This window comes from Amblyomma mixtum, chromosome 9, assembly GCF_055824585.1.
Source record: "Amblyomma mixtum isolate Tamu chromosome 9, ASM5582458v1, whole genome shotgun sequence".
Classification (NCBI taxonomy): Eukaryota; Metazoa; Arthropoda; class Arachnida; order Ixodida; family Ixodidae; genus Amblyomma; species Amblyomma mixtum.
The window spans coordinates 65,994,909-66,009,585 of NC_143020.1; the positions used below are offsets into that span (position 1 = coordinate 65,994,909).

At 47.5% G+C, this 14,677-nt stretch overlaps 1 protein-coding gene across 1 annotated transcript; it reads right to left on the minus strand.

Moving 5' to 3' along the window:
* Window positions 1-1,712: 1,712 nt before the first annotated feature.
* On the minus strand, window positions 1,713-10,340 carry LOC149329422 (TNF receptor-associated factor 6-like). Its single transcript, XM_089562218.1, has 2 exons — window positions 10,056-10,340; window positions 1,713-2,932 (listed from the first exon to the last, which is right to left on the minus strand). The coding sequence occupies exons 1-2, from the start codon at window positions 10,338-10,340 to the stop codon at window positions 1,904-1,906; spliced, it is 1,314 nt and encodes a 437-aa protein (XP_089418344.1). The 3' UTR covers window positions 1,713-1,903.
* Window positions 10,341-14,677: the final 4,337 nt, after the last annotated feature.

The following is a 14,677-nucleotide window of genomic DNA, read 5'->3' on the forward strand; positions in this document are numbered from 1 at the left end:
GTGAGTGTGGAAACAACATGGTAATCTAAGCACCGTTTTTATCACCGAGTGTTTTGTTTTGCAGCAGCTCCAAGAAGACTTCTATAGTCCTTCTGAAAAGCAGAAAACTTTTGTTGTGTTCTTATACAACGTATTTTGTATTAGCAATCACTAACAGAAAAAAAAAATTCATCCGTCCTGTTGTCAATGAGCGACTTACTAAAGTTCAACAAAAGGTGCTCGAAGCTGTCAGATTAGTTGTAGCCTAGGATTGGGACAGTGCAATAGATAAGTTCCTATGTTGGAAGTTTTTATGCGAAGCATATTAACGTTGGTATCGGGCCTTCGCGCGACGCCCAGCGGTGGCCACCATTTACCTTCAAGTGACCTTCAAGTAGGTCACGTGACATGACGTCACGTGATGACGTCACCTGGCTGCAGATGCGGCCTCATATCGCGCCGTCGGTCGCCTCCCGGCGGTGGCCACCATTGACCTTGAATTGAGATCACATGATGTGACGTCACGTGATGACGTCACACCGGCTGCAGATGGGGCCTCATATCGCTCCGTCGGACGTCGCCCGGCGGAGGCCTCCACGCTTCGGTTCGCGCCGTCGCGCGCGACGCGGCGGCGGCGCCACAATCGCTGCATCACGTGATATGTGACGTCACGCCAGGGATGAGGCGGCGCGCGCCCGCCGTCGCGTCAGGCTCTGTGGCTGCAACCGCGCCAGCGTCTTTGCGCCGGGCGTGTATGCGGTCAAGATGCCTCCAAACGCTAAGGACATGCTTCGCATCCACTGGGCTTAACCTTGATAAGCCTCCAATTTTTTTATCTGTCGGATCAACGTGAGAAAGTACACATTGATAGCAAGATCAAGTGCAGAGTAAAACGAGTGCGAGTTTTTAATCTCCTGTTCTTGAAGAATTTCCTTGGGCACACATATTCGCATTCTCCGAACTACCTTACACGTGGCAAGTTCATTTCGCCACTGCAACATACTCATCCTAAAAGGCAAGGTCAGAAATGAATGAAGCATGCATCTTGTCGCCAAAATGGCCTTCATTTTCGTCATCCCTCAGGCTGCTACTAGCGGCCGGTTTGAGTACCGCGGTAGAACAGCCATAGTTTCCCGTATGAAGGGCAAAAAATGGGTCATAGAACCACCTTGCGCTACATTGCGGTATTCGACAAAAGCTTTGAAACTCGTGACACACCAAAGGCCACCAAATAAGTAATTCCACAATGTGAATGCATCTCCTATAAATACTCTTTCTTCTATTTTGTAGCCAAAATAAAATCCGCATTTTGAAGCCCCATGGCCTTTCCTTTCATTACGCACCATCGAACCGTTCCATACGTAATATGTACCATTTCCCAGAAACTAAAAGGGTTATTGACTCCACCTACCACTTCACCCAAACTTTTCCCCTTTTCCGAAGGACTACCGAAGTCTTCTTGAAGCTGCTGCACAACAAAACACTCGGTGATAAAACAGTGCTTAGAATACCACTTTGTTTCCACATTCTTTTATTGCGTAAGCAATACTGCGCCAGGTTTCGAGCCGTCGCGCAGCTCCCGGCGGTGGCCACGGTTTACCTTCAGCCGCAGCAAGGTTAAACAGATGGAGCGCCGTTGCCATAGCAACCGTTTTAGCCGTGCTCCACCAGGCTCCACTCTGCTTACGCAACTTTCCCGGTTTATGCAGAGCTAAACCTCAGCCAATTTTTTTTTCTATTAAACAATTTCTTTATATTAGACCCAAGTAAAATAGAACAGGTGCACTGAACGCTGTTCAGCCAAGAAGTGATCAAGACGGATGAATTTATTTGCACTGCATAGCGTCAGGATTAAACACAAATACCTAAAATAATATCCACTAGAAACAAACAGTTCCCGTTTATTACTTTCTGCAAGCGCGACTCACGGCATAATTTCCCACATAATCCGAATCGTGTCATCGAATACGAAACCGTACTGCCTGAGAGTGCGCAGAGTAAACGACGGATCATCGAAAACAATCGCCCTGTTAGTTGATAATGCTGGCTTTTGTACGGGCTCAGATGCACGGCATGGCGTAATTTCAACGATGCGCAGGGCCTCGTCTCGTGGATGCATGACGCGCATTCGTATTTTGTGCTGGAATGGCCACTCGACAGCGCCGTCGTTGGCGCCTTTCCGCAAGCGAAGCAGCGCATGCAGATGCGTACATTCGCCATCTTTACTGAAGTAGACTCCAGGTGACATGCAGTAGCCACACAGGTTTACCTGCTCGCTCTCGTAGCCAGCGAGGCCATCTCTCAGAGCTTTTTCTTCGAGCGATTTGATTCCTTTGACATCGAAGATAGTATGCTCTGCTCGTAGTCCATCGGATCGAAGCAATGTTTTAATGCGGTCCAGTGTCTTCTCGCTGTTCTGTAGAGTTCCAAATTTCATTTCTTGAACTGATAGCAGAATCCGTGAGCAGTGTTCAGAGCTCTGTCTGATTACTCTTAACAACCCACCATGAAGCGTTTTTTCCAGTTCATTTGTTGTCAGACTGCCCTGAAACCTTCTCGTAACTTGCGTCAGTTCATCTTTGAGCGCTTCTTTAAAGGTGTTTATCTCGTGAGACATTTCGTTCAGTCTATCACGTTGGCATTGAACGTCAATAACCAGCTGGCTTAGATGCTCTCTCATTTCCCCCGCCTGCTCCTGAATGACTCGTTGGAAGGAGTTTGAAACTTCTGCATCTTCCGTGTTGCTGGGCTGATGGCGAGATTCTCGTGCAAGAGGCATCGAGGCCGTTGCACAGTTCGATCTCAGGTGTAAGCACACTTCGCTGCAAAGAACCGAGGCCGGACACTTGGGGCACCGTGCAGAGTGGTGTCGACATTCCCGCTGGAAATGCTGGGGAAGCTGGGAAGCTGCCACCACGGTCTCACAGCCGTTGTCTTCGTTCCAGCACCTAACCTGCAGATGATAAAACAGAACGTTGCTGAAGACTACTGAACCCGCTGTAACTCGCCGGCTGGACTCTCCGGAGAGCTATACCTTCCTTCCTGTTTTGCGCCGGCGGCCGTTTTGGTGACGATTACGTACTGAAACCTTCTATATTAGCCGCTCGCATGGAGTTCCAGGAATATGGAGTACATACGGTGCGGATAAGTATATAGAAGTCCATATCTTGTCTGCGCAGAGCCCATAAGCATTCCACGTAATTTCTTAAGATTTCTATGCATTGTACATGAAGTCGTGGAGAGTCCGCAAATCACGATACCTTATAGACGATACACACTCCCTATGCCCCGTACTGACTCCATGATGTCAAGTTGTAGTGACGGCAGTCCAGCGGTCAGGAAGGCACCAATAAGACTTGGAAACAAAGCTCTTTATTTGGGCTGACTTGCGCCCGCAAAAGAAATGAATCACTGGGCAGCGGCGTAAGCAACAAATGTGCTCGTTAGTCGTAGAACTGCCAAATGCCCGCCGCTCGCTGCATCGGCAAGGAAACTTCGAGATAATCGGTCAGAATCATCTACAGTAATCTGGAAAAACGTGCATGAGGTTCTTCAAGGCTGTGATCATGGAGATTAGAACGGTCCTTCTCGCGTCAGGAACAAAAAATTAGGAGTCACTTTGGCGACTAAAGTGGTTCAAGGCGAAAGCATGAGTACAGCATTCTGCCACGAATGTGGTTGTGAATGATGATTCAAGTGCTACCAGCGAATGACGCGTCCATTGGCTGTCTGCGTGTGTTACTGATGTGTGGTTAACATGTTAAGCTTCGCCTGTAAGAGTGGAACGCGACAGCGTCTTGCAACGCTGCCAGGGAGTCCACAGAACGCCATCGCCAATTCGGCTGCACGCCTTGCTGGACGGTTAATTTATTTTTTGAGGAAATGAAATGTATCTCTCTCGCATATCTGGGTGGACACCTGCACCTCGCCGTAAGGGAAAGGGGGAAGATGGGAGTGAACGAAGACGCCGTATTAGCTAGACGCGCCTTTGTTCATTCCAAACCATTCAGCTGGCATTACGGAGTGGCTAGCGTGCTCGTATCGCACTCCGGAGACCCTGGTTCGATTCCCCAACTCGACCAATTTCGTTCTCTGTTTTATTGATTTATGCGGTCTAACTAGAAAGGTTAATTAGGCTATTTCTTATTTATATCATTGTATTTCTATTCCATCGTGTTCTGTCATTCACCTGTCAAATGTTGGAACTGTCTAGGATGTTGGACACAACGTATAAGAAACGAGCAACGTCGAACTGAGTGGGGAAGTGCGTGGTGGTGGAGCGAACGCGGCTTCGTACTTATCTGTTTTTTCAGCAGCGTCTCCTTCCGCGGACGCTATTGTCGCTGCGGCTCGCGTCTTTCTTTTCTTTTCCTTTGTCTTCTGACCTCTTCATTCTCCTCTATCTTAATTAGGCTAATCGATTAATTAAGCAATTAACTAAACTCAGTCCCACTTAGTTGGAGCATCACTATATGATCCCTTTGATTGGTTGCATGGTTACTAGCCAAACTACAATTGGCCCCATTTGAAATTCGCGCACTGTGACGTCACGAGCATTTCGACCAATTGAAAAGCGTGACATTTTCTGTCGACAACTCCTGCTTACAACGATGAGGCATTAAAGGCTTCCGTCTTAAAAATGATAACGCCCCGTTCTTGCGGCCTCAGCGCGAACGAATGGACTCAACAATGATACGTGGCATTATTTCTTATGGAGTAGGACTAGTCCGCTCATCGAGTTATGAGACTCGTGATGTGGAAACTTTCCGTACGTTTATTCAACTGCTTAGAGGCAGTTGCCTAACATTACAGTATAGTTTCATATGAAAAATAATAACAGTAATAATAATAACCTACAGAACAGATCATCGATAGTAGTGACTTTTCGCAGAGGTTGCACTGATGGCTAGCGCACAGGGCGTAATCGCCAAACCAGCATGCGTACACTAAGCTGATTTTATGGAACCACTGAAGTGTTTGCAAAATGCTAAATTATCTTATTACACTTCGTCTTGTACTTCTGGCTCGTCTCCGACGTAGTTCCAGGAGGCGGTCGGCTGCAGTCCTACTGACGGTATAGTGTTTTTAATAGACTATGCACTCTCATTAGGTGGGTGGCAGGAGGTACCCGCAGGCACTGGCAGACTTCGCAAGCACTCACAGTGTTGGCACTCTTCTTTGTTTTTATGTTTTTTTTTGTTTTTTTTTTCAGTCTAAGACCCAAGGCGAACGACCGTGCCTCAATGGTCTCCTGACTGAGAATATCCCGTCTTGTAGTAGGACTCTCAAGCAGCGCAGATAACTGGCAAAATATTGGAAACGTACTGGCAAAAGCCGGTCCTAGAAAGGACCAGAGTGAAACCATCCATTTGCAATATTTGGCTGATTACCTTTGCTCCTTGGGCTATACCACTTGGCTGCATGTCGCGCGTGTGCTTTGGTGTAGAGTTGTTTTGAGGGCCTGATTTCACGTTTATTCCCGATGAAAACCTGAGCTCGCCTTCAGTGTAAAGGCCTCTTATCAGGCGCTGTGGTATAGGGCTAACAAACCAGAAAGGATCTAGTTTTTAGTATATAATCTTTTAACGAGCTACTAGCATGGGCATAATGCCCGCTGTGCCATGCAACTCGCTTGCAGAGAGTCCATTGCTATTCTCTTTTAGGTCCCTTTAAAAAAAGTCTGCAGTAGTTGAAAAATACCCGATGTAGGCGCCTGCTTGTGGAGACTGTTCGCAATTAAGCGGCGACCGAGACAGTAAACCTCACGCGCGGTAATCTGTCTGAGCGGTATATTTATTTATTTTTATTTATTTATTCAAAGTACCTACAGCGCCCATGAGGCATTATTGTAGGGGGGTTATTACTATATACAATAACAAATGCAAAGAAGATATTGGAAAACATGTCAGCAAGGATAACACAACGTATTAAAAGAAGAATAAATGAGTTTACAACTAGTATGAGTGATGGCACAGCGCTGGTAAACACACGAGACCTGGAAAAAACTAAAAAAAAAAATACATCAGACTATCGCTTCAACAGCACTCTCGAAATCAGGTGCACAAACCACATCATTCGGAAGCTTATTCCAGCCCAGGATTGTGTTAGGGAAAAACGAATACTTAAATACATTAATGCGGCATTGATAACTAATTTTTTTCGTGTTATCGAGTCTCTCCGAAATGTAATATGGCTGCTTTAGATAAGTGTTTTTATTAATACCGGCCCAATCATTAAAGATACTGTGCAAGAACTTCAGCCTGAAAATTTTTCTTCGGTTTGCTAAAGTCTTCCAACCAATACTGTCGCGAAGTTCGGAGCTCTTTATATGAAAATTAAAATTTCCAGTCACAAACCTTGCAGCGCGTTTCTGTACCCTTTCTAACTTGTCAATGAGTGTACCCGTGAAATGGTCCCATGCTACACATGCATATTCTAATACTGGCCTGACATCTGTCAAATAAAATGTTTCTTTTAGTACCTGGGGAGAGCATTTAAAAATTCGTTGGAAAAAATACAAAAGACGAGAAGCTTTGGCAGTTATGTCAACATGGGCTGTCCAGTCGAGGGATGCTGTGAGTATAACACCAAGATATTTAACCTTATCAGTAGTTTGGATAGTGTCATGGTTTAAAAGGTACGATCCAAGAATTTTCTTTTTTTTGTTTATAAATTGCACATGGAAACACTTAGATACATTCAATTGCATGCCCCACTTCAAGCACCACTCGCAAACTCTGTCAAGGTCAGCCTGTAATACACAAAGATCATCAAGGCACGTGACAGGGGAATACAAAACGCAATCGTCAGCATACAGTCTGACAGTGGATCTGAGGCCGACAGGTATGTGATTGATGAATATGAGGAACAGTAATGGTCCGAGCACCGAACCCTGTGGCACTCCAGATAAAACATCGACAGGCTAGGATGATGCACCATTGATTACCACCTGCTGCTGGCGTGCCCTTAAATAATCTTGTAGCCAACAGAACAGATAGTCAGGGAGACCAAGGCATGACATTTTTTTTGAAAGAAGGTGGTGCGGCACAACGTCAAAAGCCTTCTTAAAATCTATGTGCAACGTATGCCATTTTTTGACGCGATAGCGTAGAAGGTATCTGTGCGCTTAAAAACAGGCGTCGGCGTGACTAGAAAAACCTGATTGGTCGAGAGGGTGGTGACGTAAAATATCAGTTTGGCTGCAACGAAAAAAAAGTGGTCAAGCCGAATGGAAGCGCTGTGAATTGGGTCAGGGGCCGGGCACGCTACGTTTACTCTACGGAGGATCGTTTGTTCAGTGGAATAAATGGAGCCTTTGTGCGAACACCTCACTCCGCACAGTGGGCGAATTACTTTACAGGGCGCTTAACTAATTATGATTACAAATTAGCGTCGCGTAATGACAATGATGTGCAAAAACTTTGAGATCAAGGAGGCGACCCGCTTTGGAGCGATGTGAAACCAAAACACCCACATAATATATCGACGTACGTGGCTGTTCTGACGTATATGTGCTATACTGACGTTCACGGCTATTTTGACGTCTAAGCATTTCTCGCGTTTAATTAACCAATTAGACCTCATGAACTAAATTTTTCCCAGGGCAACATTTTATCACACGCTATCTGTCACAATCACACTGTCACACATTTACTTTCAGAGAACAACGTAATCGTGCGGACAAATTTGCGGACACTTTGCTGACGCGACAGAGACACATAATGACTTCGCATGAAAAGAGAACTACGAGATGGCAACAGGCATGTCGATGTCGGCCAAAGTGTGCGAGACGGAACCGCCAAGCGCCCACAGGCACCAACCGTAAACTTAAATGTCTCCCAGCTTTCCTTTCTTCTCAAATGTCGCGTGAATAAGGCACTCCTAACGGCTACGAAACGCGACTGCTTTCGTCTTTACTTTGAGTCGATCCTCTTTGCAACCGCTTTTTTTCGTTCACATGCGAAATGAACTTCTCTCATCATACGAATTTCCGGCGAACTCTGAATCAAATATATTAGGGTGTAGAGTGGTAAGCATATTCTTGATGTCAGGCAGAACAGTATTGGCTAAATTTCTCTTTCACAGCACTCTTTAGAAAGCCTTTCATTAAAGGTTTGAAGAATCAGTTGATGCCAAATCACGCACGTAGACTTCTGATTTTTAACGATATAAGGCGAGTGGCGGCCTAATTAACGTCCTATGACTGAGCGAATCTGCAAACTCGGCGAAGCACGCCTCATGTGCACGAAGCGCCGGTGAGGAAAGCCGTTGTCGCCTCTGTTCCTGAAGCTTTTCGGAGCCCCCAGTTTTTTGTTTGCTTATTTTACTGATCGGAATAAGCGCCACCCATGCTTAGGAGTAGCCACGGGGCACCTGATGGCAGCCGCATGCCCTAAGTTTTATGAACTAATCTCTAAATCAACGTATCACTTCTTCGTTTTGTTACAGAAGGTCACTTAACAGTTATGGCACACGTTGGCACTTGTTTTTTCATGTTGATATTACGCAATGAACAAAAAAGTAAAAGAAAATCAGCTTTCATCGCCCATCTGTATAAGCATCAGTCTTTTGCCGCTGTTCGTATATCTAGCCCACATACGATAGAGTCGGGACACTTTTGACGCAACAAAAAGCGAAACGGAGATTATCGACATTAAATGTTCGAATGCTTAGTCGGCTGCTATATGCCGGTTTATTGTGCCCTCTTCGGCTGCTGGAGCGCTTACTGCTTTGAAACAGCCTGGCGGTAAACGATTACACTGGACTCTACTTCATGCGCATGCGCAAACCCTCGCCGAGTTGGTCGGCTTGCTCTGTCATAGGGCGCTAATCAACCCACAGGTTGGCGCACGTGAGATATTGCTAAAAGTTGTAAGGGTGTAGAAAGAACCCATCGTTCGTGCCACGTAGGAATACTCAATGGAGTTCTTGCTACGTTCATTGGAAACGGCGCAAATACTACTGCAAGCAGGACAGGTGATCGGCCCAGTATTCCAAATGAATTCTTTAACTCTGGTCCTTTGCAGGACCGGCCTTTTGAAAGTACGTTTCCAATATTGGGCCCATTAGCTATGCGGCTTGGGAGGGTTCTTACAAGGCGTAGTTTACCGCCACCAACCATATTCCACGCGCCGATCGGCCTGTGCTCCGGGCCGCGCCCTAAGTTCTCGGCCTGGCCTAGAGGTGGCTCAGTGGCGGCAGACATGGGGCGCTTCCATTATCTATTTCGCAGCAATCTTTCCTTTCGCGATTTTGGCTTTACGAGCAGTATATTCAAAGTTGCACAGCCTTTGATATGTGCGTCACTCATTCCAGCAGTAATCAGCACTACTGGCCATGGCACCCTTGCGACGCAAGGTGGCCTTCGCCAAAAGTAACCGGGCAACCGTAGTTTGTTCTTGGCCGCGCAGTGAAGCCCCTAAACTCGGAATCTGTAAAGTAAGGCGAACCCTTGGCATCACGATTATACACCTTGCGGTCTTCAGGGGTGCCGTTACAAGATTGAGAAGCAAAAAACCTGCTGCTCGGTTACTGTTTGCAAAGGAGGTACATTAACCTCACGTATGCTTGCCAGGAAACTTATTTTTATGATCTCTGTCTGCTAAACGGCCGCCCCGTTCTACAATCACATTACACTAATTTCGCATAAAAATATAGTAATCTCTCAAAATTGCTGGAACTTCTCGGAAAGCTTGTGCACAGGCAGCTTCATACAACACTTGAAAGATGTTTGTTTACGTGCGGTTTAACAACCCAAACTGACTCAGGCTACGAGGGACGCCGTAGTGGAGGGTTCAGGTTAACTTCGACGTCTTGGGGTTCGCCAGCGTGCACTGACATCGCACAGTACGCGGGCCTCTAGCATTTCGTTTAAAGCGAAACACGACCGCCGCGGCCGGGAACGAAACTGTGCCTCTGGGGTCAGCAGCCGAGCACAATAACCACTCAGCCACCGCGGCGGCGGCCGTACTTAAAAGAGTAATCAGGCACAAGCCAAGATACGGATATGTACGACGTAAATTAAGAAAGAAGTGGACGCCTCCTCTGCCCCTAAATTCGGATACCCCTGGGCTTACCTCTCTCTTAAGCACTTCTTCGGCGGGCCATTTCTTCCAGTCGATGTCTTTTTCCAGGCACTTGTCACCGTCCAGTGGGCAGATGCGGACACCTTCCTCTGCGCACTGGTCGCAGCACGACTGGCACAGGACGTGCATGCATGGAAGCAGGGCGTTCTTCCTGCGTACTATTCCGCAGGCGCTGCAGATCCTGTGCATTGGGATTGGTCTCAAGAAATGCAGGGGCCTCCAGTCCAGCTCGGCACCGAAGCCGGCCAGAGTGTGGGGCGTGCTTGTAGGAGGCATACCTCGTCCGGCGTCCGCGTATGAACAGAGCAGTGAAGCAAAGACTGATCTGCTCCGATCATGTGCACAGGCTTTCTCTTTATTCCTTAGATTTGAGATTACAAATCATGCATCGCATCTATTTTGGAAAGCTGAGCATTGACAAAGACCGGTATCTGCTTCAGCCTCACTTTTTTTCTAGACGAGTTGATCATCAGTGGAAGATCCGAGAGATTAAGTGTCGCACAGATGTTTACAAAACCTCATTCTTTCCACGAACGGTGAATGAGTGAAACAGGCTACCAGCCGGCGTCACTGAGTGCTGCACGGAAGGTCAATTCCGCGCATTCTTATCTGATGTACGAGGTCTGTTAGAAAAGTATCCGACCTTTTGCCGAAGAAAAAAAACTGGCATAACTGGAGTGTTGGAAACCTAATAACCTTCAAAGTAGTCTCCTTGGGACTCCACATACTTCCCCCAGTGGGGCTTCCATTGTTTGAAGTATTCCGAAAAAGCCCGTTCTGGAATGGAGTTTAGATCAGCTGTCGCTGCAGCCATAATGTCCTCTATTGTCTGAAATCGCGGTCCTTTCAATGACCTTTTGATTTTGGGAAACAGCCAGAAGTCACAGGAGGCCATATCAGGAGAGTAAGGAGTCTGTTGAACTACAGCAGTCTGGGTTTCCGCGAAAAAAGTGTGAATTTAGTGCGAGGAATGTGCAGGAGCATTGTCATGATGGATGCGCCAATTTCCTTTTGACCTCAACTTCGGCTTCTTGAGCCGCACAGCACCACGCAGGCGAAGGAGGACATCCCTGTAGTATTCTTTTGGTCAATGTTTACTTTGTGGGGTGCGTACGCGTGGTGTGCCACACAGAGGGAGTCAAATAAAGCAGTCAGCATCACTCTGACATTGCTGCGCACTTGGCGGGCCTTCTTTGGTCTTGGTGACATGGAATGCTGCCATTGTGACGACTGATATTTAGTTTCCGGGTCGTACCTGAACATTCAAGACTCGTCACCAGCGATTATGGTGTTGATGAAGTCGGGGTCACTGTTTGTGGAATCCAGCATATCGTGTGAGACTTCACCACGAAGCTGCTTTTGCTGCACCGTGAGCAGCTTCGGCGTGAATTTCGCCGCATCTTTCTGCATGGCCAAATTTTTGATGATAATGAAATGTGCAGAAAAATTGGTGATGTCCACTTCTCACAGAATTTCTCGGATAGTCACACGATGGTCCCGCGTCACCACAGCGTTCACTTCGGCAATGACCTGGTCATTTCGGCATGTTGATGGCCGACAGGAGCGTGGCTCTCTCTGCACCGATGTGCGGCCGTCTTTAAACCAATTGTACCACTGCTTAATCTGTGTGCTGCTCACAGAATTGTCCCCGAAAGTCGTCTGAATATTCCGAATGGTTTCCACTTGGCTGTCGCCTAGCTTCTGGCAAAATTTGGTGCAGTAGCGCTGCTCCTGTCACTCCGCCATTTTCCTTGTAATAAAAAACCGACGAGAGCACTGCGCACTGCCTCACACAAAGGCTGCGTGCCAGTGACTGACGCTATCGGCAGGCGTGAAAAAATTCGTGCATGCGCACGAAGGTTCATGGTAGGCTGATGCAAGCGTGCTAGTTTCAAATCCGTCAGGTGTTCGTAAAAAAAAATAAAGTCGGATACTTTTCTAACAGACCTCGTATGACGCGGCGCGCAGTTGTCTTGCGCGTGTCTTTTTCATTTCATTAGTGTTATTTTATTTGTGGAGCGTGGTTGTCTTCCTTCAGTGCATGCTTTTCCTCATCTATTAGTTGTGTGATTGTATTTCTGTTATTATATGTACTTTCGGCCAAATGAGCAGAAGTTATTGTGTTCCCCCCCCCCCTGCAATAATGCCCTCGGGCGCTGCAGGTATCTGTAATAAATAAATAATAAATAAATAAAATACTGCTGTGAAGGTGATAAGCGCCTCCTTATCTACTGCATGCCTTTGTATCCGGTTTAAAACCGGCAGCGACGGCACAGACTATACCTAGCGTGCTAATTCTGTTGGTAAGCAGGCTTGGCAAAGTTGCAAAGCCTAATGCATGACTGAACTCTAAATTGACAGTTTTTTTTACATTTGAGAATTTGAGAACAAAAATGCCAGCCGATCTGGGTAATTAGGCGAAATGCGGATATGTGTCCTAGCATGACGTGTTTCGGGGCTGTGCTGCTCTGCTAGGTTAAGGCGGTAAGCCACCTGGTGGTAAGCCACCCGATGGGCAGCTGAGCAGTGGCGCAATACCTCAAGACAGGTGCTGCGGCAGATGTTGCAACGATGGGGTTTTGCCCAAGCAGCACAGGTAATCGGCCTAACATTGCGAAAGGATGGTTTGCCTCTGGTGATTTGGGTCCTTTGTAGGGCCGGCCTCTGCCAATAGGTTTCTTATATTAGGTCGTTCACCTGTGCCCCTTGGGGGGATTCTTGGGTTGAGTTGCGACCCACGTTTCTCTTCCCGAGCAGCCTCCCACGATGGAATGGGCTGCCTTTAATGCCTCATACTGCCACCTGACACGGTGGGCAGGTTGCGCACTTCCCGGTGGGCAGGTGAGCAGCCTGCCACAAAACGCGCTTCAGGCAAAGAGACAAATACAACGATAAAGTGCTGGGAATGGTGACTAGTGCTAGCGCGGTAAAAACAGGGCAGCGTTCATGCCGCTGTTTTGTTGCGTTAGCAACACACGCCAGGTTTTGGCCTCATAACGTAGCCGGTGGCCGGTATGCACGAAAGGCCTTGAAAAGCCGTTGCCTAGCAACCGTTTCAGCGGGGCTCCGCCAGGTGGCGTCACCGTCGTCCTCGCCGCGCCACTGCCGCGCGCTCCCGCCAGATGCGTACTCTCCACCGAGGTAGAGGGTGAGGAGGTGGCGCTTCACGGGGGTACATGCGAGCTTCGCCTCGGTGGAATCTTGTCGTTATGGAGAGCGCTAAAGAGAAGAAACGGTGACAAGACCAAGCTAGAAAGAGACAACGCGCTCGAGAGACAGCAGAAGAACGCGCTGCACAACTCGAAAAGCGTCGCAGCTAACGCAACTGACCAGGCTTAGCCATAGCTAAACCACGCCTATCTTTTTTCAGGTGAAATAGTCTTGTGGCAAGAGTTACGCAGTGACGGAAACACGAGAAAACTGAGAGGATGATTATGAAAACTGGTATGGGAGAGGCCAGCTCGGTTTACCAGGGGGTATGACATTGATGCTTTTCTACTATGAATGCTTTTACTCTGAGACCAGACTTCACACACGAGAAAAAGTGTTTTCTGGAGGTTGTATGCAAATGGCGGCGGGCGGATAGCTGGTGCGTGGCGCATCTATAGGGCGGAAGTGGATGTCCGTCCCACTTCGTCTTTGAATTCGGCTCTGGTGTCGCTTTTAATGCCATACCGAAATTGTTTAACGACGACCGAGATGTGTTGAGAAAGGTATCGTCACCTTCTGACTACACGACAACCTGTCCGCCGCGGTAGGTAGCTTCCTAATGTAAGAAACCTAGCCGACGTGTCCCGATGCATTTAAATAATTATTGTGCGAGACAGCTCGCGTGACCTTGTGACGTGATCACAACCTGTCGACTGGATTGTGAGCAACCTGGTTTCTAGACAGCATAATAGAGAATGAAAATTGAGGGGACACATCAGTTCCTCCTTAAAGGTACGAGCCCCCATACTACTTATGGCGCAGTGGTGGAGTGGTTAAGCGATGCCCCACTGCCTTGCGATGACAGGTGCTGCCCCCAGTGGACCTTGTGCGACCCAAGTTGCTCTTCCCGAGCAACCACTAGTTGCCAAGCATTAATGTAATTGCCACGATGAGCAGTTTGCTCGCAATCCGGTGGGTCAAATTGTGACGAGGCCACAAGGCTGCGTGACCTAAGGGGTGGCCCACGTGCCTCCTAGTTTTCTTCCCTGTCGATTTTTCGCCGATTTTTCGCTCATTATCAGCGACACCGATGACCCACACGACGGCGACGACGCCGGATTTTCTCCGACACGACGTCCTTAACGCTGCAGCGTTAAAATGTGCAAAAAATTTGTTATCACCAATTGCCGGCATCTTAACAGTAAAGCGGATACTTCTACTGCAGCAAGCATTTCGAATGTGGCAGTGATGGACCAAGAATTGCAAATAAACTAACGCAAACACATCGAAGTTGCAAGAGCAGCTGCAACATAAGGGAAATCTAATGCTATTGCATTGCACTCCTAAAGTGATTTAAGTGTTCCCTTAGTTTATTAAATCGTCTGTTGCGTCAGTTTTAGCTTTAGGTCCTGGAAGGCAGTGGCAGCGCCGCAACGTGCGTTCCTTGTAAAGAATAAATGAGC